Genomic DNA, 25301 nt, shown 5'->3' with positions numbered 1-25301 from the left:
ACAGATTGCTACAAGGATTCAGTTAATGTTCTTCTCTGTTAAATTGTTATCATCAAGCTGCCAAACTAGAAAGATGCAGCAGCCAGTTGCTTATTTTGCAGAGACGTGGCTCCACAGTCAGAAAAATGTCGTTTGTAAGGTAAGTGCCACATTAAGAGGTGTAGCACTTGGCCAGCTAATGATGCTGTTGTCGAGTTTGATTTCTGTTAGTGAATATGATTAATCTTATATATAGCACCCATCAGTCCCATAATGAACAAATTAAAGTGTATTTATTCTTTGTATCATCAAAGCACTCAGACACTTATCCCAGGGTGAGAGACTACTAAAAGCCATAGTTTTACACAAAGCGAGACTGCATCTCTCCAAAGAACCTCTGCTTGTCCAGCAAGAGCAAGGGTGGGAAAACACAGTGATGCTCATCGTTTTATATAGGGAAACACAGATTCAGGGAACTTTTCTCCCTCTAAGACACTCCTTGTAGGTTTTTAGAGCCTTAGTCTTAGGTTAAGACTAATGAGCAAAATGAAGGGAAAGACTTTTGTGTCTCAGGAATCAAAAAGCCATACCTGGAGTGGGAAGCGATGGGACATGAAGGCTGCCTCGACAGGCAACCAAACTAAAATTCTGCAAGGTTTAGAAGATCCTGACCTGCCTTCCCAAAGTGCAGCTGAACTGATCAGAATCAGCCCTTGGTAAGTTTTCTGCCCCGGTTGGGAAGAGAGAGAATGACTCAGTGCAATAGCTGGAAACACCAAGCCATTTTATTTAATAACCTGACAGGTCTTGCTTGTGTGGGCTCAAGATTTTAGGTGTGTGAAGCGGAGGATCTCCGTGGATGGCCAACCAAGGCTGGGGCTCTTCTTTTCCCCTGCAGCACGAGCCCCGATGGGAGACAGCACAGGGCACTGGGAGGGTGAAAGCTTTCCCTGAACCATGAGCGTGACTGCCTGCGCCTCGTGCCTGCCCCTCCTCTGGCAGACAGACATGGAAAGCAGAAATAAGTAATGATTTTGCACTGTATTCCTAGAAAGCTGGATTTAGTTTACTTACCGCTTCCCTCTTGCCAAGGCTCGAGTACGTTTCATTTGTTAAAATATTCATTTTTTTCCCTGTCCCTTGAAAGGAGTGTTACAAATGAAAGCATAAATTGCTTCTAGACAGATCTTTGCTTCCTTCCCACTTGCCTGCAGAAAGCCGTGTACTAACGATTGCAGCGTTTACCTTGTGAATCTGCCAGGTGCTGGGTCATCTGCTGTTTACAGTGTGGAAAAACGACCCGGTAATTTATCTTTTTCTACTTGGACCATTTTCACACACGCACAGGCACCCCCGGCAGACGGAATGGGAGCAGCGGTGGTTTCGAGTCGCCGGCAGTACCTTGGAGCCACGAGCGCAGCATGCACCACGTTCGCTCCGTGCCCCGCCACACTGCTGCTGCTTTATGCCGTACTCGGCATCCCGACCGCTCGTGGCTTCGGGTAAGTGAATGTTTCTGAAGCCATGTCCATGGGGTGATATGATAAAGAGTGAAAATCAGTCCAGGCTCTCTGCTTTCACGTTGTAAGGCACATAATTGCTGTCTCGAGCGATTTCTGTATTTCTAATGAATAGCGAAAGACATTGTTCTGAAGTTAACGTAGTGCAATGTGTCTGCCTTGAGAGAAGTAATCCTGTTTGATAAATCTGAGACGACAAATCGCCACGGTCGTGTTGTAATGCGGAGTTCTGTTTGCAACATGCAGCCTCCTCCCGTGCAGGCTGCCTGACAGTGTGCTGCAGGGACGGGGTCTGGCTTTCTCCGAGTACCTACATGGCAGGAACCCGGCTGGTAGCTGTTTCTTTCTCTGCTAGCTTAATAGATTTTGCTCTTTTAGAGGAGTGCAGTCAATCAGTGACTATAATCTTTCCAACCTAACTACATTTTTCCACTGTTCTCTGAACTTCGAGCTCTGATTTCATGCCTCAGTGAGCTGATGAGTTTTTGTAATTCCTTTATTCCATGTGAATTTTAATATGCAGTAATGGGAGCCCCTTGCCAGGCACTAAATCATACTTAAAGCTTCAGTTGATGCTGTTCCTTGTCTTGGTGGAAGATTTGGGAACACTGCTGTGGTAGTTTACTTGTCAAAGTGGGTATGAAGACACTAATTGTCAACGTTTTACTGAAGCTTCCCACTTAGATGAGATGCTGCAAGGATACATTTGTCTGGGGTGAGGATTGAATCAGAAATACCGAATCCACCGAAAGAGTGGGCAGCATTTTAGCTGTGCATCGTGGAAGCCTTGGAGACAGCTGTCACATGAGGGGGTGAGAGCTGGGGTGAAGAGTAAAAGCTCACACTTGGGCTTCAGGTTCATTACTGGGATGAATGGGATTAATGGGTTTATGACTCTATTGTGAACCAAGAACAGTGTCTAAGCCTAGTGGGTTTGGCCGGCTTAAGAAAGAATCGGCTGCTCGGCAAAAGGAGGTGCTTAAACCTGGTTTTCAGAAGTGCTGAGTGCACGCCAGCCTTTGGCAGTGCAGCTGGTGTTTGTCACGGAGGTGTCCAACCTTGGAGCTGCTCGGCGTGCGGGACGGCGAGGTACCAAAGTGCTGCCCGTGCAGCGAGCGGCCGGGAGCGCTGGGACGAGGGCAGCAGCTAACCGACGGTGCAGATTTTGCCACTGGCCACTTGGCCAGGTGGTTTGGTAGGGCTTGCACAGCCCGAGTTGAAGCCCAGGCTGGTGGCACGTGGGCTGTTTCCCATGCTGGCTGGGTCAGACGTGTCCTGCAGCCAGCCCTCCCGAGTCCTCTGCAGACTTGCTCTCGTCATGGTGCTGTAGAGGACTGATCTGCTCTTGGGCATTGAAGAGCTGGTCAGTTTTCATACAGGATCAATGCCAGTGGGAAACAAGTTCTGAAATCTAGAGGTCGCATGGAAGATTTGATGAGGTCTAACAAGTGTTTATTCTCTTTGGCATGTAGTTTTGCCCAGGTATGGGCCAGGTTGCTCTGTCCTCACAGCTCGGTGGTTTCACACCCTGAAGCTCTCGTGTTGTTGACTGCAGTGGTGAAAAGGAGCCACTCACCCTCGGCAGCGCCACCGGGAGCGTGGCCGGCAGCAGGCATCCCCGCTCCGTCAGCAGCCTGCCGCAGCCCCGCGACTGCGCGCTCTCCACCTGGTCCTCCTGGAGCCGGTGCGATCCCTGCCAGAAGAAAAGGGTGAGTGCTTGTGGTCTAGGTGGGAATCCCGGGAAACCGGGAGGCAGAGCCTCCTCCGAGGCCTGTCTGTGGGGTTGGGCACAAACAGCGGGGAGCTGCCGAGGAAAGCCTTGCACAGGTGAGACTGTGGGCTTTGGCTTTCAGGTGGCTTTTAGTTCTTCAGCTCACCACCCCCAGTGCCTCCAGTGCTTTCCAGGCTCACTGTCCTGAGAAGGTGTAAGCCCAGGCTGGTGAAAGCACAGGCAGGAAGCCCAGGCTTTGCAGGGACTTGCCAACACGCTCCGCTTCTTCCAGCATCAGTCGAGGCACCGTCCCCACTAATGGTCCCTCGTGGGACCTGGAGACACTCGGTGCCTCTCAGGATTAAGATGCTTTTTCTCCTCTGCCAGTGAGCATTTTCTACCTGAGAAGCCCCATCAAATGGAAGTAATGATCCCAGCAGCGTAGCGAGCAAAATCCCCATTGCTAGGGGGACCACTGCTAACGAGTTGGAGAAGCTGTTCCAAGGCTTTAGCGGGAATAACCAGTGATGGGAGTTGGGAAGAGTGAAGCTTCGTATCAAAGAGTTAATCTTAAAAGCTGGGAAAAAAACGGAGGGCTAACATATTGGATGGAGTAATTGACTGCTTCACAGCAGTGTTGTGGGCGGAAAAAAATCCCTAATGATACAGAGGGCCAAGTAAATACACTGACAGAAAATAACAGGGGATGTCGTTACCAGCGCTAATTGAAAGAGAGGAGATGTAACTGAATCCTTCCTTACTCTTGCAAATGCCTGCACTACCCTGTCAGGCTCATTTAAACAAACTGTCAAAGAAAAGCAAACTTTTCCTCATCCCTTCCAATCCTCAGTCCTTCCTCAGTAAAATTAAAACTGTTACAGATCAGAAACCTTTGAAATGAGGCATGTTATTAGCATCCTGCTTCTTTGCTGACACTTTTTTTTCTTTAATATGACAGTGCTCTTTAGATCAGATCTCCCTGACACAAAGTTTGTTTTTTTAACTAGGGAAGCGTAAAATTCACAATTTCTGTACACTTGAGTCAATATTTTTTATTTCATCACAGTACAGATTTGCCCGCCTGGAACAACCTTCTCAGTTCAATGGAGATCCCTGTGATTACCCTGACAAAGAAACCGAGGACTGTGTTACAAACAATCCTTGCAGGAGTAAAGTTAGATGTGAAGGTTTTGTGTGTGCAGTCACAGGTAAGGACTTGGGGAGGGAGATGTGGTGGTGCTGGGGTGGCACCTCTGGCACCACTATGCTGAACTTCCTGCTTCTACAAGAGTTTGCTGGGCCAAGGAGATGTCAGGATTTGGGCCGGGTCCATCCATGCTTGTGTTGTGTTTGCATCAGTGATTGTGAGTGAGCCTGTTGGCCAACACCTGTCAGTATAAAGCATGTCTTTAAAATTTCCAAATAGGAAACTAAACCCCGATTTTATCAGTAAAATCTGGAGCAGAAGCGGATCTGACAGCAACAGGAGATGCACTGGGCATCCTCGAGACGTGCCCAGGAGCACAGCAGGTTATGATGGCATTTCCCTCCATCCCCATCAATGACTAATTAGTCGGGGACACTGTGAGCAGAGTGGGGAAGCAAGGCAGTGGTCAGCTGTATCCAACATTTGATCAGCCTCTACTTTGCATCTGCCCCCTGGCAGTGGAGTGGAAGGTATGCAGGGAGCAGGGCGTGGGGCAGAGGGGAGCTCAGCACCCGAGACGGGGCAAAGGGGAGCGACGCTGATCTCTGGCCGCCAGGCTACTGTTCTGGTGAGGCTGAAAAACAACTCGGTAATTACAGTCATGGGAAGGGTGGGGGGGAAATACTGCCATAGACAAGATCTGCTGAACAGTCTCCAGCACGTTTGTTTTATCAAAACTGAAAAGTTCTATCAACTAAAAATTCTATTCTTTTTCATACTTTTAATTATGGTGGGGAGGTTTCTAGGTTGAACAAAGAATTTTAAGATTATGAAAGTTTTGAGCAAAACTGAGCAGATGGAGTTTGGTGATCCATGCAGACAGAGAAGAAATCTTTTCCAGCTAGATTTGAGCCATACGTTACAGTCTTTTATTTTGTTTCTAGACTCGGAGTCAGGGAGTGTGTAACAGTTTTATGAGTAATTTACACCTTGCGTCCTAGGGAGATGCATTACACGGAGGCTGCTCTGTAATGGGGATGATGACTGTGGGGACCAGTCAGATGAAAAAAACTGCAAAGAAGTGTTTAAAAAATGTCACCAGAAGATGGAGCAATACTGGGGAATAGAGAATCTGGCGAAAGGGTGAGTCGGTGACCTTCATGAGATGTTTTCTTAAGGGTAAGAATGATCTTATGTGGCTTCAGACATGAACATAGAACACAGCAAGGCTGTCCCAGTGGCTATATCCAGGAGCTGGTTAGGATCCAGCAGCCTTTGGAGTGCTGGTCCACATCCCGGTGGGAAAAGCCTTATTGACTCCGTGAGTCTTTCAGGGAGAGACAATGTGAGCAGAAGTCCCCGGTGTTCCCAGGAGTGCTTGTGCACCCTGCAGAGAGCATCAGCTGAGCTTGCAGATGTGTCCTGCGAGAGCCTGCGCGTGCTCTTTGCATTGCCAGAACTTGGTGAGTGAAGAGGGAAGTGTCGATGCCAAACATTTCTCTAATGTCTGCAGGTACTTGCACTTAAATCAGTCAGTGGGAGAGTTTCAGTAATCCAGTTATTTTGCGCGGAGGTAAGTAAAGTTAGACTTTGGCCGTTTTCAGTCTGTGGGGAGCAGGAATGTCCGAGCAGGAATGTCCTAGCCTTTGGGAACCGAGACACTGCTTCAGGCTGGGCTTTTGAAAGAAAAGCAAAGGAAGGTTTGTTAAAATCTGAGGATAATGTTATATCATTCTTTATAGAGGGACTTAAATCAGCATCTTGGTTTGTCTAAAATCTGAACCCAACTGTGGATTGGTATTTTTGCACAGTATATTGGTTTTGGGAGGGGTCAGCACTTCTTAGTTTTCTTCCACAGCAGTGACAGACAGTGGAATGTGTGTCCTTTGCATGAGTGGGGTAGGATTAGTCTGCGTGCTAGCAAACTCCAACTTTGTGGGGATTAAAATCCATGTCTGAATTGATACACTTTTTGCAGGCTAACAATGTGGCAACTTTCTGTAAGATCAGACTGTGTGAAAAGAGTTTTTCTCATTCTGCAGAAAAAATAAATGCTTTTTACATTAAAAAAGGAAAAGAAAAAAAATCATACAGCAGGGAAAAAATTATCATTTCCTCCTTATTCTCTAGAGATATGGCTGCCACACATGTCATTGCTAACGCTTTGTACTTCTGAGTTTAATCAAAATTAAAAATAATGTTGGACAATTAAAAGAACATGCTTCTCATCTCTTTGAAGCTACAATTGCTCAGTAATTTGCTTTTAGTGGACTTCCCTTCTTTTCAGAGCTGTTCTAAAATTTAGTTAATTTTAGATATCTGTTCTAAAATACAAGTTAGTATTTTACAGCTTCAGAGTCATTATCGTGCATCCCCAAAATTAGGAGAGGCAGATCTAACAGAGAGCTGGGGCACTAACAGGACATGACATGGTCTATTAGTAATTTATCTCTTTTTTTTGGTGAAGTTTGATCTAATGACTCTTGTTACAATTTGAGTATGAGTTTGTGGAGGTGAGTGCCATGTCCTCAGCTGTGTGCCTTCAGGGTGATGCGAGGGTGTCTTGACAGTTAGCAACAGATGGGGTTTTACTGCAACAGATCCCACCAGCAGCAATAGGAAGAGCAAACGATGGGATTTAATCACCTCATCAAAAAAGACTGCAGTGCTACATCCTTTCTTAGAGCAGACAGGTTAAGATTACTGTCCATCATCCACTAAAATCAAGGGAAAATTTCCCAGTAATTTCAAGGAGTAGTTGAACAATTGCTTGAGTACCTTTATTTTTGTTCCCTGAAAATCTGTACTCTTGTCTGCTGACCTCGGGAGGTTCCTTGACCAACCTGGTATGACCGATAAACCAGAACAAAGAAATACGAATGAAAAATTAGTCTGAACTGATCCCATGGGTTGGCAAACCTGTCTTTGAAGATCCTGCTGGGTACTGCTGCCCTACAGTGGGCATTTGGGGATGCTTGGGCTGGGCAGCCTGGTGGGTCAGGGGTTTGGCTGGTCCAGCTGGTTCTGCTCTTCCATGTGGAGTTACAGTAGAGGTTATCAAAGGTGCCGGTGCTGGTGGCAGTAGTGCTGTGCTATGATTCATAGCTGAGTGGTGAAAATTGCCCTTCATATCCATCCAACTGTCAAAATTCAACTGTCTTTTGCTTTCTTGTTAATCAGTTAGGTTTTTCTGCAGCAGCTGGGTTGGTCAGGCAGCAAAAGGCATTGATGCTTACTTCTAAATGGATGCATCAGCCAAGGCATTTGATGCTTACCTCTAAACTGATGATAATCATAATAATTTGCTGTTATGCTTCCTATACAGGTTAAATATCTTCACAAACAACTTGGAAGGATTAGTTCTTGATCACAGGTACTATGCTGGCGGATGTTCTCCCCATTATATCATGGACACACGATTCAGAAAGCCATACAATGTAGAAAGCTATACACCAGAGGTACGTGCCAGATTTGTCTGCAAGTAAATGTAGGTACGTATATTCCAACAAATGCAGTGTGCAATCCTGATAAAGCTTCGTTACTAAATCATTTTAGAAAAAATGGTGAAATCTGTGAGACCAAATGGGACAAGACTGAATTTAGCCCTACTTCTAGAACATCATCATACCCCACGCACTCTGTGAAGTTGGACACATCCCCTGAAAGTATCCATGTGCACTGGAATAGATGGCAATGTTTCCTTGGACCTTGTCATTGCAAAACCAGAGCCTAACCTTCCCGGTGCCATCTGTCCAGGAGGGCCCAAGAGCCACTCGGTGGGCACTGGGAGGTTAATTTTAGATGGAATTGTAGAGTGCCTGGAGACCCAGTCTGGGAAGGCTGTCCTTGTGCAACCGCCTAGGATTTAGCAGTGCACCACATGCTTTGTGTGAAAGCTTACTTCCGTGGTGCATCAAAGCTGTATTTCAAATATTATATATTTGACCTTAATGCTTGTGATGACATAGCATGGTATTTTGGAGTGTTGCCCACTAGGAAACCTTTTCCTTTTAGAATTCATTCTTTAAATGGTGCCTGTGTTTAAGTTTTCACCTTCTTTGCATAAGAGTGACATATTAAGTAAAAGCCTGAGGTCTTTGCAGTGTGGAGGAGATAGTAGCTTTCCTGCTGCTGTAAATCAAGTATTCTTGCAGCCCCAGTGTTAATAATAATAGCGCTTTGCAATTATACAAAGCTTTTCGTCTTCAAAGTGCAAGTATTAATTCACAAGTACATTTGTATCTGTATTGCTTCCCCACGCTTCAGGTATACGATCACTATGCAGGAAATCAGACGTGTTGTTTTTGCTTTCCGTTTAGACCAAAGGCAAATATGAATTTACAATGACTGAATATGACTCCTACTCAAATTATGAAAGCAGTGTCCTGAAGGCAAAAGCTTCGCAGTCGAGCTTCAGCTTTGGTATAAAAATACCAGGAGTGTTTGAACTTGGTTACAATTCAAATGACAACAGGTTCAAGAAGTTCATTCAAAGGATGAAAAGATTTTCTTCAACTGTAAGCACTGCTCTACTTAATTCCCTGCTGACGTGTTACCTCTGTGTGTGTGTGTATCGGTGTGATCCTCACCATCAGGTCAGCAGCCATGACTAGGATAAATGAAATCTTTCCCCCTGATTGGATTTTGCCATTTGCATCGATCGAGTGTTAACTAAGGCCATTACACCTTCATTTGTGTTTACAGCATCCAGGAGCTCTTCATTGTTGGCCGGGGCCCGGACTGCCCAGCCTCCCCCACCCGCCCCAGCTGAGCGCAGTCTGTCCAGTGTCCTGCTGGCCGTCCGCGTTTGGGTTTTTGTAGTGAAGTCACTTAAAAAAATGAAACCAAGAAGCCGGTTCAAATGGCCTCCCCTCCATCCAGTGAACCTGCTAGTGTGAGAGGTACAAGTGGCACTCCTAACAGGCTGTGCATGCTGCGCCCCAGCCGGGGAGGTGCTGAGCACCTGGCCCTGCCAGCCGTTGAAAAGCTGTTGCCAACCGCTGCCACTGCAGTCTGGTGGGAGGCGCCTGGGTGCAGCCAGCACAGTGACTCCTCCAAGGGAACCTGCGCAGGCGGAGCTGGGGCTTAGCTAACGAACCGGGGAGCCCCCAGTTCCCTCTGCCCTACGGGTGGGTCACAGTGACTCCCCAGCACAGAAATCTGGGGTGAAAGGAGGGCAGATGGGATTTCCGCAGTTCCAGGAATTTCCGCACCAGTACGCACAGCCCAGAAACTGGTCTGCAGTGGGGACGGCTGCTGCCTGTGCAGTGTCACCTCACACGTGGGGGCCGTCCCTCCTGTCGGGGGGTTCAGCAAGGCAGGGGCTGTCACCACGGTAAATGACAATGCAGCCAAGCTGTTCAACAGTAGGGCAGCCTTGGCAGTAGCACGGAGCAGAACGTGCTAGCAGGCCTTCCGAGGGTTTAATTCTAGACTAGCACAGGCCGGTTTACTGCGGCCAGTGTGATCTATCTGCTGAGCACATCATTTGCCAGATCAGGACACACGCACCACGAAATACGGATGGCACAATCACTCCCAGCCTCGTCTGCGGAGATTTGGTCACAACTGTGATCTGATGCACCCTTCAGGCTGGCTGGAGATGCTTTAATCTATAACTCCTAGGACTGCTTTATGAGGTTCAATCTGAGGTAGTGTGCACCATCATTTGATTTCTTTTTTCATCTGTTACTGCTGTAAACAAAGCTAGCTCTTGTCAGAGGTTTAATAGCATCACTGATCTGTCTCTCCCCTCGGTATGCAGTGCGCTCAGGAACAGCAGAGTATTTATTCCTTGTTGCTATTAAACTTGCATTTGCTTCCTGCAAAGAGGCATTTCCCATGACAAGACCAGAGGTATCTGAGAAGCATTTGCAATAGATATCCAGAAGGAAATGCAATACTAAGTCTTGGATTTTATTATTTAAGCTACAGAGTTCTGTACTGAACCCCGCCATGTGCTTGTCCTGCTGGGCCAGACAACTGGACACTAAATCCTTTGAACATGACAAAAGACCTGTTCTGTTCCTGACTTTTATGCCAGAAAGGGGAGATACTATATTTATCCGTGTACACATGTATCTACACAGAGACATATAAATGCGCGTGTGTGTGTGTTTTCTTCTTTCCTTTCAGTTTTGTTAATGGCATATTGTGTGGATTATAAATATTAATACGGATCAACCAGAGACTTACCATTTCACATATAAATCATCGTGATTTCAGATGTCAGAATTTTTCAGGAGGGAGCTTGTGAGAAACAAAGGCTCGTCAACATTATTAAGGGTAGAGCAGTCTCATGGGGTGCTGCTTGTGTCCTTGGAGCCTGGGGGTGTCGGAGCAGAGCCTGGAGCCTGCTTTTCCCCATGTCCCAGTCATGGCCTGAGCCAGCACCCAGCCTGTAATGGGTGGCTCTCCCTCTTCCTTCCTCCCTCTGTAATACCAGTCAGAATCCCGATGCTCAGAAACTAAAATTTTTGGTTTTGCTAAATTAAAAGATTTCCAGTTGAAACTGTTAAATTGAGAAATCCTGAGCAGAGTTAATTATTTAATAGCAAATAGCTGCACATTGCACAGGAGCGACATCCCTCACCCCTTCTGGATTCCCTTGTGTCTCTGCATTTCGTGTAGTCCAGCAAGTTCATTCACGCCCGCTCTGAGCTGGCTGTTGCTGTTTATAAGCTGAAGCCCCGAGCCCTGATGCTGCATTACGAGTTCCTGCAGAGACTCCATCAGCTCCCGGCAGAGTACAGCTACGGGGAGTACAGGGAGCTCTACAGGGACTACGGGACCCATTACATCACGGAGGCTACCGTCGGTGGCACCTACGAGTATACTTTGGTTGTGAACAGCGACGAGCTGCGAAAGGCAGGTACGTGCATGTGATGGTGGTGCCAAAGCTTTAGGGCCAGCTTTTTTGGGGGGAAAACGCCTCTGCGGGCACCCAGTGATGGTTGAGGTCTGAGGTCTGACGCGAGAGGTGGTAGAAGAAGGAGTCAGCAACATCTCGGAGAAAACCTGCGGGAGGCAGGGGAGTAGAAGTGCTCTCTGGCAGTGACTGAAGAGCCTGGTTTTCAAAGCATGCTCGGCATCGTGAGCTTCATCTAGCTCTCAAGCTGTGGGTGCTGCCAGTTCACAAAAAAGGGCCCTGTAGCAACTATTTCAGATGACATGTTTTGGAGGCTGACAAGATGCTGAGATGAATGAGAAGCATGTAGCATAATGCTTTTGTTAGCTTTGAAAACCTTTACCTACGTTCTTTTTCCATTGCCTTTCAAATGACAGTTTTGAAACACCTTTAGCCTCAAGAGCTTTTCCAGCGTGTAGGAAACAGTAAATAATTTGCTGGGTGACTCTTGTGCCTGACATCGCTCTTGCTCTTTGACTCTGGCTTCCTTTTTTGCGAGAAATGATGATTGTTGTGTAGGCTAGAGCGAGCCGTGTGACATTAATCAATAGCTGCACTCTCTTATTTATTCATTGGCATGGGAGTGAGTAACTGCCTTCACTGTCTATTTGTGAAAGCATTTAGTGGACTCTGCTCGGTGTGACGCTCAGTCTGTTTGCTCTTCTGCTGGTCTAGGAAGTTGCTTATCCTGTAGTCAGATGCAGCCCGGAGGGACAGCATTTAGATTCAGATATTCAAAACATTAGCACTGCCCAATTTCTCAGCTGTTGGTGTGGGTCCATCACAAGTCACGTTTGCTTGAGCTATTACATATTATTTTTTGCATCAGAACGCTGCCTGTCAGTGTCTGCTGACCTAGACCAGGATTCTGCAGTAGTACCAGTGTTTTCACGCTGGCCCCAGTGCTGAGCTGGGCTGTACGTTCTCACTGGGGTTTGGTAGGTCCAGTCTGAGAATGCAGGCTTTTTCCTTCAAGTCCATCATCATGTTTGTCCTGTTTGTGCTGGAAATCAAGGCTGCTTTTGCAGATCTGGTATCACACGCCAAGTCACATGGTTGGTGCTTGCACTGCTCACACATACAACCCAATATGCTGGATGTGCCTGTGGTTCACAATTCCATACTTTCTGTGGGAAAGAAGGCAGGACAGCAGTCTGGGTTGTGCTGTACAAGGGATGTCACAAAACAGTGGCTCCTGCCTGCAGGTGCTTGTGGACTGTGAACGTTAATAGGGGCCATCATGTGTCAACCCAAAACTCAGTGCGTCCTCTTTGCTGATCAGATGTATGAGGAGAGCGTAAGAACAGGACAGTCATAAAGTGGTACCTGTGTTGTGAGCTCATGTAAACACTTGTGTCATCAAGACAGGAGTTTAGTTTAAAACTTACAGAATTCTGGGAAATGTGGGAGATTACAACACAAAAAAAAACAGAGAAAGAAAAGAGATACCTGAGTGTTGTATCTGGTGTTTCACAATCATAACCGCTTTAATATTCTTGTCAGGACAGCAAGGAGTTTGGAGAAGGAGTTTCGGAAAGAACATGTAAAGGATTTGCAAATTTTTACATGCGAGGGAAAAAAAAATATACTAGAGCTTCATGGAGAAACTTCCATGAAAAAAAATTAAGGCTTTTCTGGCAGCAAAGAATTGGAGATGTGAGCCAGCAAAAGGAAGGAAAGCTACGATTACTCTTACAGTGCCTGGCTCCTGATGACAGGGATGGGTGGCAAGTATTCCTTTGTCAAGGACATGTGGCATTTAAGTCACAGGCCAGGCTCCCACCCATTGCAGCTCTGCATAACCCACTACAGCTGAGCTGGTGATTAATAGCCTCCTCTTCCAGCATTTTCCTTGCATTTGCACTTAGTTTCAGAGTTCTATAAAATGTAGAGATTTCATTTCATTTCATATAGATCTGTTAAATATCCCCAAAAAAGCTTCTTCATCTCATCTCCTTTTTTCCCAAAGGAAAAATATTTATTAACTCCCATTTTCTGTGTATGTGGATAGAAAACAGTTGTATTAAAACGCTACAATGTTTTGGTGTATATTTAAGGTTATTCGCTGAGTGATGTCCAGAAGTGTGCACAGCACGGCTTTAACATTGGTGCAAATATTGATGGTGTCTATCTGAAGCTTGGAATGACTGAAGCTGGCTGTAAATCCCTTTTGAAAGAGATTGGAGGTAAGCATGAAACACTTCTGCCATTTAATTTCTAGCCTTTGTCGTAGCAAAAAGAAGATTTTGTGGTCTCACCTGCCTGAAATATTTCCTCACTCCCTTGCAGCTGCTTTTGGGACCGCTAGGTAACCCCAGGCAAGCTTAACAGAGGTGTAGATATCTCAAAGCTTGGGTTTTGGCAAGTTTTTCTTGGCTGGTTAGATCAGAAATACCGGCTCGGGGTCCCAGGGAAAAGCAGGGACAGATAATCCGTTACCCACCAGGCTGGTGCTGTGTTACCGATCCACGCATCTCTCAGCAGAGGAGCCCAACGCGCCCCTTTTTGCACCCAAAAAAGCCCAAGTGGGGAAAGCAGGGAGGGAAGCGTGTGTGGGAGCCTCAGGGGCCATGCGGGAAGCTGGGGGTGTTGCAGTGGGAGGAGGGCACACCTGAAGGTATGCAGAGGAGAACAGGCAATATTCATGGTGGTGAGGAGCACCTGTGGAAGGGCCTGCGAGCTTGTAGCCACAGAAGAGAAATGTAGGGGAGAGGTAGAGGGTGCATGAGAGGAGGATGGGGGTGTTGCCGCAAGGGAACAGGAGGGACACAGGACACACAGCGTAGGAAACCAGGCGTCAGGTGTGACACACTTATGGCCTTTTGCCTTTGCCCTCTCAGTGGGGTGGGTCATATACAGGGGTGTTCTGGGTTAGCTTATAACCCCACTGCAATCCCCAAAGAGATACCTGAGCAGAGTTAGCCACTTTCTGAATGCATTTTTGCAGACAGCACCTCCAAAAAACAGTATGTGGAAGATTTCATCGCCCTTGTTCGTGGCGGAGCGAGCGAACACATCACCGCGCTGGCTTACAAAGCCCTGCCAACGGCCGCACTCATGCAGGAGTGGGGAGATGCTGTACAGTACAACCCTGAAATCATAACGTTAAAGGTACTGTATCCTTCGCTTCATGCAGCCTCACGTAGCTGAGCACCTTGGAGAAGTCTGTGTTTAAATAAACAGGATTTAAAGAAAAACAAAACACACCGGGGAAATTCCTAGGGTAAATAATTGACCTGTATTGTACAGCACAGTTTCGCTAAGACTGGGTTTTCAGAAAATCAAAGGTGTGATGCATTAAAAAGGTGTGGTTGGCAGTACAAGAAGCTTTAACCCTTGCCACTTGGCTGTGCAGATGTGATCTCTTGCTGCCTATCAAGCAGATCAGATGATCCGCCTTCTGTTTTACCAAGGTATCACTTACCAAAAATGTATCTAGCAGCATGTAAGTTAGAAGTGAGCAGAAATATGTAGCAATTCTGCCTCATCGTTTTTAATATCAAAGTAAGTTCACTCTGAGTGAATAGTACAAAGGTGCAAGAGGACATCCTTTTAAACAGGGGTTTGGACTGGTAGTAGTGGAAGTTGATTTTATTATTGTATAATTGGTTTTAATTATAAAATTTAATTTTACGCAAAAATATTTCGATTTGTAAAAGGTGTTTGTTTCTCATTGAAAATTCTGACTTTTCAGTTAAAAAAAAAAAAAAAAAAGGGTGAATTCTAAAACGTGTGAAGCAAACCAAAAACCATTAATTTGGGAATATAGCCAGTGCCTGTCCGGCGCTCGCTGCAGCGGGGGCAGCTTTCCCAAGCCTCTGGTGCACTGAGCACCTGGGCAGGAGACGACAGGAACTCAACCCTCCGTGCTAGATCCCACGTACAGAAAATTCTCCCACAAGAAATGGTGATGTTCTTTGTCTCGCCTGGCATCAGTGGCCAGGCTGCCCAGTGAAAAACCCCAGACAGTGTAATTTGGATTTGGTATCTATAATCCTTCATTTCCATACCAATATCCCTGTGGGGCTTGAAGATCAAAAGTACCAGCAGAGTGTGACTAAATGTCAGCCCAAGAATGCTTAGTTAGGGAAAACTAAAGCAAATCAGTTCATAAATCATCGGCTGAAGGGACTTGGCAGGTCACTCCTAGTGTATTTTCTCATTTGTATGATCTGAATTCAAAAAGCAAAGTATGGATCACAGATAATTGATGAAGAGTGGATGTACAGCAGTGGGAAATGAGCAATTTTTGTTTCATTGAAACATTCTTCTGTTTCTTGTAGCTTGAGCCTGTGAGGGCAGCGGGGTGCTCCTTCATGCTTACTGGCATCTCTAGAGCAAGGATGGGAATTTGGGATGGATCCTCGGATGGCGTGTGCCAGCGTTGTCCCACTGGCATTAGTGGGTGACTGGCAGTATTGAGACCACACTTTAACTTCCTCTTGTGTTCAGGAAAAAAATTAACGAGCGGGTCAAAGTCTCCTTGGTCCCTGCTGCATGTCCGCCGTGTTGTGCCCCCACTTACCTCCTCCCACCGAACCCCTCTGCCGATGCAGATCACAGTCCTCTCTCTTCTGAAGGCAGTGGAAACCCTTACCTGGGCTTCACACAGAGAGAAATCGCCCTTGAAATGCAGTAGTAGTGGAAGTTGATTTTATTGTTGTATAATTGGTTTTAATTATAAAATTTAATTTTAGGCAAAAATCTTTCTATTTTGCCTATTTGCACCGTTGCACGGTGAAAGTGCAAATTGGAACGGCCATGACCATGTGCCTCCGGCTGTCCTGTGTAGAAGGAATGGAGGAGATTTTTGGGGGTGCATTTTTGGGGGTATCTTTTTTAAATCCGAGTAAGAGAGCACTCAGGAAAGGTAAGTTTGAGCAAATTTGATCTAAAAATATCGATATCATGGAAGTGGATGAGGAAGGATTTAATGAATCTTCTGTGAAGCTTTGCCCATTTGTCAACTAATGGTAGGGCTGTTGTATTGTGTTGTGCGTTTACAACTGCTTTGGTGGTGTAAACCCAGGGGAGGATCCCTGTAAGTATTCCTGACATCCCTGCCGTGTTCTCCATGAGGTTTAAGGAAATACCAATTGGAAATCTGGAGCCTGTACCACAAAGCCTTAATTTCCCTCTCCAGCTGTGCCGCCACCGACCCTGCGATGCTCGCACCATCCTGAACTTGCAGTCGAGTGCGGTTTCTTCCCTCCCTTTAGGCAGAGCCGCTGTATCAGCTGGTGACTCCGGCTGACTTCGCCAATGCAATCACAATAAAAGAAAACCTGCGACGGGCTCTGGAGGAGTTTCAGCTGGAGACCAGTTCTTGTCGCTGTGCCCCGTGCCATGGCAATGGCATCCCCTTTTTGCAAGGTAGAAGGATTTTGCACCTCTCCTTTACCCTATAAGAGAAATGTGCTTGGGATTCGTGGGGAGTGAGGAATCTCGGCGCATAATCTGCTCTTTAGTTTCTCCTGTAATTTCTTTTTCAGGTAATTAATTTATTTTGCTCTAAGTTGGTCTATTTGTAGAGTGCCACTGGTAAGTAAAGGCAGTAAAGTCAAGGGATGTGTCTTTTTAATGGGAGTGACCATCTGTATCAGTTTTGTGGAAGAATTTGTTCCTTCTCAATTATGCATTAAAAAAAAAAAAAAAACTTGACATCTTTAAGCCTCCTCCTTTGCTTTCAAGATTGCTTCCATCCTCCTGGAGAAGCGACTACTGCCTCAGCATTAATTAGTGTTTGTAAAAGTGTTCTGAAGATGAAAAGCACCATATAAGTGCCAAGCACAGTTATCACCGTCACCTCCCCCCATTTCCAGTAGAAGCTGTCCTTTGTAAGCAGGCTGTGATTTAAAAATGAAGGGGGAAAATCATCAAATTGAATGAAAACTGCACTGCCTAAACAGAGATATGTGAGGTGATGAGAGCTTCTAACAAAGGGACTATTTTGTCAAGTGCCTAATTCCAATCTGCATCTACAGAAATCCTGATGAGAAATGTTATCTTCTAAATCCATCTAATGCAGAAATGATTGCTTCAGGTACCAGCTAGTTGATTGTAGCACTTAAAGGATTTGTCTGATGATTACCCTTGTTTAAATAACTTTTTAGGAGCTGAGTCAGGTTAGCGTTTCATTTAGGATCTCCTCAACAAGAGGTTTTAAGGGGCCGTTTGTTTTCCTGGGTGGGAGCCATCCTGCAGGATCCTGCCATGGGATGCGCACCGCAGTCAGAGCAAGTTACGGGGACTTTGGCCCGGGTCCCAGCCGGGACGCTCCTGTCCCGGGTTTGCTGCCTTCAGCTCTCCCAGGATAGCTCCTTCGGAGAGGAGCAGGGGGCTGCGTGGTGCCCCGTGCCGGCTCGCTGCGCCGGTGTAGCTGTGGTTGAATGAGGCGCAGCCGCAGGAGAGGCGAGAGGGGCGGCAGCGCCGGCCACAGCTCCCCTGCCTTGCGGCTCTTCTGTGCTTTCACCGTCGGAGAGAAATTCTGACGGTTCACCCTTCCTCGCCGAAGATGAAGTACTGAAAAGAAATGGGTGTCTGCAGGGAGATGTGACGTGAAGTCTCTAAACCCACCGTCTCTGCTTACTTTCAGGAACCGAGTGTGAATGCTTGTGTCCCCTGGGCTACAGTGGCACTGCCTGCCAGGGCAGCGGGAGGGGAGGTAAGAGGTTCCCCAGGCCTGGGGCAGGCCCGGCTGTGGTCAGGAGTGTCCGGGGATGGCGGCGGATGGACGGGCAGCAGTGCCCAGTGCTGGCTGTCCCCACTCTGCCCGGCACAAGGGGTCAGGGTCCTGCAGAAGTGACAGACAGACTGTGCCTGCCCTCTTCTACATTTCGTTGCACTCGGGAAAAGGTGGCTTTACTTCAGCAGTTCAAAGCTGCATAAACGTGCCTCGCAATTGTATTATAATACAAAGTCCTGCTTAATTTACAATCCATGGCGAGCCTCAGGTCTTCTCCATCAGCTCTGTTTCCTAAGTTTTTCCCTTTGATACAGCCAGTGTGATGCAAACTGTTTTCCCCCAGATATGCTACCATGCATTTTAATCTTAAAATCTGATTATGTTGTTTTGAAGCATTTACTAATGCTTCTTGGTCACTTTGTATCGCTGCTTTCTCCTGACTGATGTTCTTAACTCCTTCCAGTTTAGGATGATCTGTGAATTTAATCATTTTGTTTACTTCTTCCAGCTCATTAATTTAGATGCTGAATAATGCCAGATCTCAGGCACTCAGAGCTCTGGCACCATCCCACAATTTGATGCACTGCGTTTATCACTGGCCTTTGTTTACAGTCTTTTATCCAGTTCTTATTCTGCATGACTGTGTCCTAACTAAACCAGGCTGAAATACATTTTAAGCCAAGATTTCACTCAGAAGGGGATGAATTTTGTAGGTGTTCCTTAGGAAGTCCGTGGAGCCTTAAACTGTGGAGTCACTTACACCTTGTTCCAGTCTGCTTACCACACGTGTAATCGCATCCAATCCTCCCAGAGACTCACATCCATCCACTTGTCAGCATGCAACTGCCTTTCTCACTCCCCTTCCCTCCTTTTAGGTATTGCCTCCACGTGTAGCTCCATGATGCTCAGGATTTTGAGTTCATATCACTCATGTGTTCAGGGTCCAGAAGAAACAGTGTAATAGGAAAAGCAATGGATGGAAAGCTGAATATTTAAGCTGGTTTTCATTGAAGACGAACATGCTAACGTTTCCCCTCGCACCTCAAGATGTGGCTGACACAAGTTTAGTTACTGTTTTTCTTACCTAGGCTTGGACTAAGTGAGAGAGAGAAGCGTCCTACAAGCAGATTTAAAACTAATTGATATTTTTTCCCTTGTCCTTGCTGCAGAAAGCGTAGTTTGGACAAACACCAGCAATGCTGAACAGAGAATGAACATCTTTGAAACAATCATTTATTGTTAATGAGTCAACGACGTTGTTAGTGGTGTGGACAGGGGCAGAGCTGTTTGTATTTAAATGAGATTCGGGGAAGCTGACAGCTCTTCCCATCTAAAGAACTGCTTTATTCTGACAGTCCTTTCTGGCTTTGGGTTTTTTTTCCAGATGCTGCTATTAATGGAAACTGGGGTTGCTGGGCCAGCTGGTCTCCCTGTTCAGGAGGTCAACGAACAAGGAGACGACAGTGCAACAACCCTCTCCCACAAAACGGTGGTTCGTCGTGCTCAGGACCAGATACTGAGTCAGCTGCTTGCTAGAGGGAATCATTAAGAACTTACACAAAACTGCCGAGTGGTTTGCAGACTGAGTGGGAAGATGTCAGCTGACTGGCTGCTGAGCTGGCCTCGCTCTGCTGATGGGTCTCATCCAGGGGCGCGGAAGTTGGAAACATTTCAGGAGACGCTGGGAGCTGGGTGTGTGTTATGAATCACACCTTCAGCCACGCTTTGCAGTTGCCCCATGGGATTGAATGTGCTTACTGTTCTTAATATTTTGACTTTTCTCTGTCTTTATTGCAATGGGCTAACCGAGACAAGCTTTATCTCCAGCCTTATTTGATAGCTGCATGATTTTAAATTTTACTGTTCCATTGAGATAAGAAAAGACTGTTTGATCTTACATGCACCAGAATGTGCGCTAATACGTGGCTTCTGTGAAGACAGCTGTGTCATGTGGAGCAAAATACAGTGTATTAAAGTCTAAATCACAATGAGCACAATAGTATCTAATGTGACATTTAAAGCTGCTCTGCCTCACTACCCAGTTTCCCAATTTATCCTAGTTAACGTAAATTGTCGTATCGTCGTTGTATTAGAAACTGTCTTGAAGGAGTAAAAACCAAATTGTGAAGAACAGTCTGTGACACCAAAGTGTTTGTAGGCTATATAGTGGTTTTACTGCTTCCTCCGGGGTGTTTCTGAAGTAGAACTGATACGTGGAGAGTGTTAGATACATCCTGCTGTGCCCAGATGCACCGATGCTCTGGTTCCTTGGGAAGGGGAGGGAAGGACACAGGGATGCTACTGGGACGGGGAGCTGGAAAGAAGTTGCTGTGCCTTGTGTTGCTTGGGGCTGTTGGAAGGCAGGAGAGATGGCTGCACTTGCAGGAGAGGCTGTACCTGGACTAGGGGCTGCCACTCCGGGATGCCAGGACCCTCCGCTGGGGCGGGATGAGCAGCCAGCTTTTCTGCCGTGGGCAGGATGAATGGAATGTTTTGGAACAAATGTCTTTGCACATCCCCTGAAATCTTCCACCCTTAGTAGTTGCCTCTGGCCCAAACAGGCTCTGGTTGATCAGGTTGATCCCGCGAGAGGCTGGATTTCGGCAGCTGCATTGCTAGTCCACCCTGGTTAGGACATCTGAGATGGAGAGAGTTTGCTATGGATAGAGCCAAAGCAAAGTGAATGGTTTGCACTTTGTTACTGTTCCTGGAGCCAGGTCAAACAAATGAGGAACTTGTAATACTGTGCCCTGTTTCATGACTGACCTGAGCCTGGAGCGTTCCAGGAACCTGCCTCCTGCCGTTTTGTTGGTGGTTAATGATTTTTGCAAAGGCATTGGTGGCACAATAACTTTGCTCCAGAAAACGATTCCACCAGTGCAAAGTTGTTTGTAAGTGTTTTAAGTCTTCTAACATCTGCAAGGTCAAACACTCTTCCGACGGTTTTTAGACATGCTGGTGATGATGGGTTGGTATCACCAGTTTCTCTCCTTTCAGACTGACACTGTCTAAATGTAATTCTTACAAGAACAGCTCAGGCTCTCTGACATCTGAACAATGGAACATGCATTTAGTTGTAGCCCTCATGCCGCCTCCACACTTATCGACAAGGTTTCTGTGACAGCTTTAAGAAAGGAAGAGCACGTTGCATATGTAAAAGAAGAGTGCTCTGTGCTCATTATGGGCTTCGTAATTGAGCTGCCAACCCCAAACATTTCCGTTAACCACTGCGTAACTGTGGTATCTTTTGTGTGATGGAAATTTGCCAAGAGGTTCATTTCAGATCATGGTCAAAGAGGTCACTGCTTAGACCAGGTATGATCTTCAAAGCTTTTTAAAGGGACACGGTGGAAGCTCTTCAGCAGAGGACCCTGCTCATGGTTCATGGGTGCCTGTGAGGACATGTACTGGTGCGGTTGCCTGCCCTTCTTGAGAAGCATCAATGTAATCTGGTTAAGGAACTTTCTCAGGTGAGTTGAGTGGCTTTTGTAGATTTAACCACCTTTCCTGATCACCAAGCTGGACTAAGCACTCTGACGTAGCCATAGCATCTGTCCACTGCTGTGGTGAGCAGAGCCAAATGGAGCGACCTGAGCTGGGACTGCTGTTCCCGGAATTGAAAAGCCCCGATTTCGTGAAGTGGCAGTGCCTGGGTTTGGCTATTTCAGAGGTTTTTTGGAGGAAGAGAGGAGAGATTTGGCAGTCTTCAAGATCAGCAGGATAGTCAACTGACATATGGTTTAAGTAGTGGTTGAACACTGAGCCTATCGGCTTAGAAGCCTCCCATAAAGGACATAACTTTATCTTGTCCTTGCGATTTTGTGCTTTGATTCAACTAATGATTTATTATGACCTAGAGGGTAATAAAAAATACTATGCTGAAGCTTTTATTGTTTCATTTTGGTACACATTAAATTTTGGTACTGTCTTTTACTGGTGTTTCTAACATCCACATTCGGTGTAAGTTCAGATTAATGGCCCACGTATGAAAACTTGGAAAGGCTGCGGGCAGGCTGCGTGCGTGCTCAGCACAGGCTGGGCGGCTCTAGCCCATTTCTCTGGTTAAGACACTTGTCTCGATGGGCTGTTTCACAAGCAGTTTGCTTGTGGAAAAAAAGAAAGAAACTGGGTGAACGTGGAGAAGCTGGATTTTCTCCACCCTCCTGCTTGGAGATGTTGCTGCTGTGACGTGTGCTGGATGCAGTCAGAACAGCTTGGGAAGCTCCCAAAGGGTATTTTAGGTAAGTTGTAATTGTCACATCCAGCTTTCCCAGGACAAAACCAACTTGAGTCTTGCAGCCCCTAACATCTCCATCAGAGGCGGGTAAGTCAGACTGGTTTCCAGCCTGGATTTGCTTGTTCCCTGTCTTTTCACATCACACAGACACTTCACATTTACCTGTGAGGGTGGAGCGTGGTCTAGGCTGTGGCTGGGGACTTGCAAACCACGCGGTAGCCGTAATATTGCTAAATCGCTGTACCATGCTCCTGTTTCTCCTGCAATCAGACGAGTATAGTTGTTCCTCCCCAGGTTCTCTCCCAGATGGAGAGATTTTGCTGAAAGCAGCCCAGCAAGTCCATGCAGAGGAGTCAGTTCCCACATCTCCAACTCCTAATCCTTCTACCTTGATGGCTGAAGAACCCAGTGAGCACCAAAGATTGCAGGTCAGATGATGCCTGCAGATATGTCTTGCTTTTATAACCTATTTTCACACGCCTCTGCTTCTGTAAATCAACAAAGCTAGAGATGAAGATAGTAGTTATTACCATTATGAGCATACATTTTTTACTTATTTGTAATGTGAGTCTGCTGTGGTGGACACGACAGAGCAGCACAAGAAATGCCAGTCCCTCCCCAAACTGTCCAGAATCCGGCGTTTCTTTTGTTTCACGTTTTTCTGTGGTAGGATTAAATGTTTTGTATCTTCCCGTGCTTCTGAATTACACTGTGTAAAAAGGAAGGCAAAAATTTTTGAGCTGCTCCTCTCCTGCTGGGGAATTTTTGCCTGCTCTAAAGTGGCAGGCTCGGAGGGATGCAGGCGTCAGGGTAGTTGGCGTGACATTGACCCTGAGGTGGAAAACAGCTCTGTCTCAAGCACTGCCCTTATCTGCTCCTCTGTTAGCTGGTTATCTGGAGCCTGCACCTTGCAACCTCAGGTGTATTGTCATCAATCACTGGCATTTTTCTGTTGCATACCAGTTCCTCTCTGCCCTTCCTTTGTTAATAACCCCGTTTGCCTATATCCATAAAAATATCTGATTGTGATACCATTTATCCAAAGCACCATACATCCATCATGTACTTATGAGTGAGATAAACAAGGTCTCCTGGGAAATATGCTGCAAGAAATATATAGGATAAATAACTATATCAAATGTATGTCAGTGCGCAAGAGGGGAAAATCCATTCATTAAACCCAGGGTGGAACTGCAGTGGTTTATTGTACCCTCTAAGCTTTTAGTTTAAGTAAGAAACGTACATTTTTGCTGCTTATCTCATCTAGCACAACTCTCATGCTGGCCACTTCAGCGTGAGATATATTAGCTTCTTTGACTGGCGTTGTAAATGTGTAATTGCTCATAATCTTTTCTCTTTTTTTCTTCCCCCCAGACCTTACAGGCAGCTTTTCCCTTTCTTTTGACTTCAGCTCGCTGCTCCCAAGTTTCAGCCACGTAGATGGATGCGGCGGGGGACTGGAGTGGGAGGAGAGGGGCTGCTGCCGGGCCGCTTTGGTGTTTGGAGGGAACCCCTGGGATTGTGTTTCATTGTCCTGGGCAGCGAGGTGAACGATGAGAACAAACAACTGCAGGTAAATTTCTGCTCTTATTTATATGTGCTTCGTGGTAGTATTTCATACGCAGTTTCTTTAATCACTTGGATTTATTCTTTTTTTTTGCGGTTCTCCAGCCTGTCGTCTGGCCTTCCAGAAGCGGCTGTAGAAGCCAAGGGTGCAGGTCACCCTCCCGCAAGCCCCATCCCTCCCCAGCCTCCAAGGCACCAGATCTTTCTGTTCATTGATTTCTTCCCTCTGGTCACAAAAGAGGTGTGCTCGGCTCTAACTGGGGTGGCTTTACGCTCGTTTACTCCCAGGCCTTTCCGCGAAGCCGAAGCAGTGGGTGTAGAGCTGAGAATCACCTGGGAGCCAAACTGGTCCTTGGGGTAAAAGCACCCCAACACCAAACTATTGATAAATCCACTGATGGGAAAACTGGTTCTGACCATCCATTTCACATTCCACTGGGATGCCTGATTCATGCCGATGTATGGGTGCTCCGTGCTGCTGCATTTTCCCAACATAGAAGGCATCAGATTCAGGCCCTTGGGAGCAAATTTATCTCTAGGTGAATATCCCTCTTACCTGGAAAAGCAAAGTCTGCAAAAAGGCCACAGCTTTCCTACTCATCATAGGGGTTTTCACAGAACAATTATATCTCGGTGTTGGAGACAACATGGTTTGGTGTTTTCATCTACAAAAGCAACCGATAGTTTTATTTTCAAGCAAAAAACAAGTGAAAAAATTGTCCTTTGGCAAACATGCACACAAAAGAAAATATGGGGCCAGATCTTCAGGTAGCATAAATCAGCTGTGGCGAAGGAGCAACACTGATTTACATCCTAAGTGTCAGGCTCTAAATCACCACTGACACACTGTTGAAAAACAAGCATTTCCAAGAACCAGAGCTATAGCTGAGCAATTCCTTTCACTAAGCCATGATTCCTTCCTACTCCCTTTTCCCATTCAAATGTATATAGAAGTGCTCCTTTGTGTTCTGAGGTTTTGTTGCTGTTGTTGCTTTTCATAATGCCTGATTCCTTCTCGGAGCTTTTGTTTCTCCCCTACTTCCTTGTACTGAAAAGCACGGTAAAAAAAAAGTGCCATTTGCCTCCCGTCCACCCCAGGTTTTTGTGGCAGTTCATTAAGAAGAGGGAGCTGTGGGCTGTCGCCGCAGTCTCTGGACGCAGTTCAATACTGTGTGTATTCTTGTGGTGAGATTTACGTCTTACATTCAAAAAAGCCCCTTAAATCAAGCAGCCCGTTAACATCTTCTCCAGCTCTGGGTGCCTGGGAGATAAAACGCCTGCGTGCTAATAGTCGATTCATCACTGATCTTAAAGAGGAATAGCCTTCGCTTGTGTGTGAGCATCCTCGGCCGAATAGGTGTGTTCGAGCCTCGCTATCTATTTATTTATTAATTTAAGATTCTTCATCAGTTTGGGTTCATGTTTCACAATGATGCTTCTGCATCTTTAGGCTTAAGCCTCCTCCCATGCAGAACAGCATATGGCTTTGCTGCAAATGCAGCCCTGGCCAACATGCTGGACTTAAAAATCTGGCAGTGCCAACTTACAA

General features: G+C 46.3%; 1 protein-coding gene across 1 annotated transcript; it reads left to right on the top strand.

The window, feature by feature from the left end:
• The first annotated feature begins 1266 nt into the window (after positions 1-1266).
• C8B (complement C8 beta chain) lies at positions 1267-19940 on the top strand. The gene is made up of 12 exons (XM_005232975.3): positions 1267-1481; positions 3055-3208; positions 4277-4418; positions 5359-5500; positions 7683-7815; positions 8677-8874; positions 10988-11228; positions 13322-13450; positions 14212-14375; positions 16484-16637; positions 17860-17928; positions 19334-19940. Exons 1-12 carry the CDS (start codon positions 1345-1347, stop codon positions 19483-19485), a joined length of 1815 nt encoding a protein of 604 aa, XP_005233032.2. The 5' UTR covers positions 1267-1344; the 3' UTR covers positions 19486-19940.
• The last annotated feature ends 5361 nt before the right edge of the window (positions 19941-25301 follow it).

This window comes from Falco peregrinus, chromosome 10, assembly GCF_023634155.1.
Source record: "Falco peregrinus isolate bFalPer1 chromosome 10, bFalPer1.pri, whole genome shotgun sequence".
Classification (NCBI taxonomy): domain Eukaryota; kingdom Metazoa; phylum Chordata; class Aves; order Falconiformes; family Falconidae; genus Falco; species Falco peregrinus.
The sequence above is the reverse complement of the archived record's forward strand: the minus strand, read 5'-3'. Positions and strand labels throughout refer to the sequence as shown.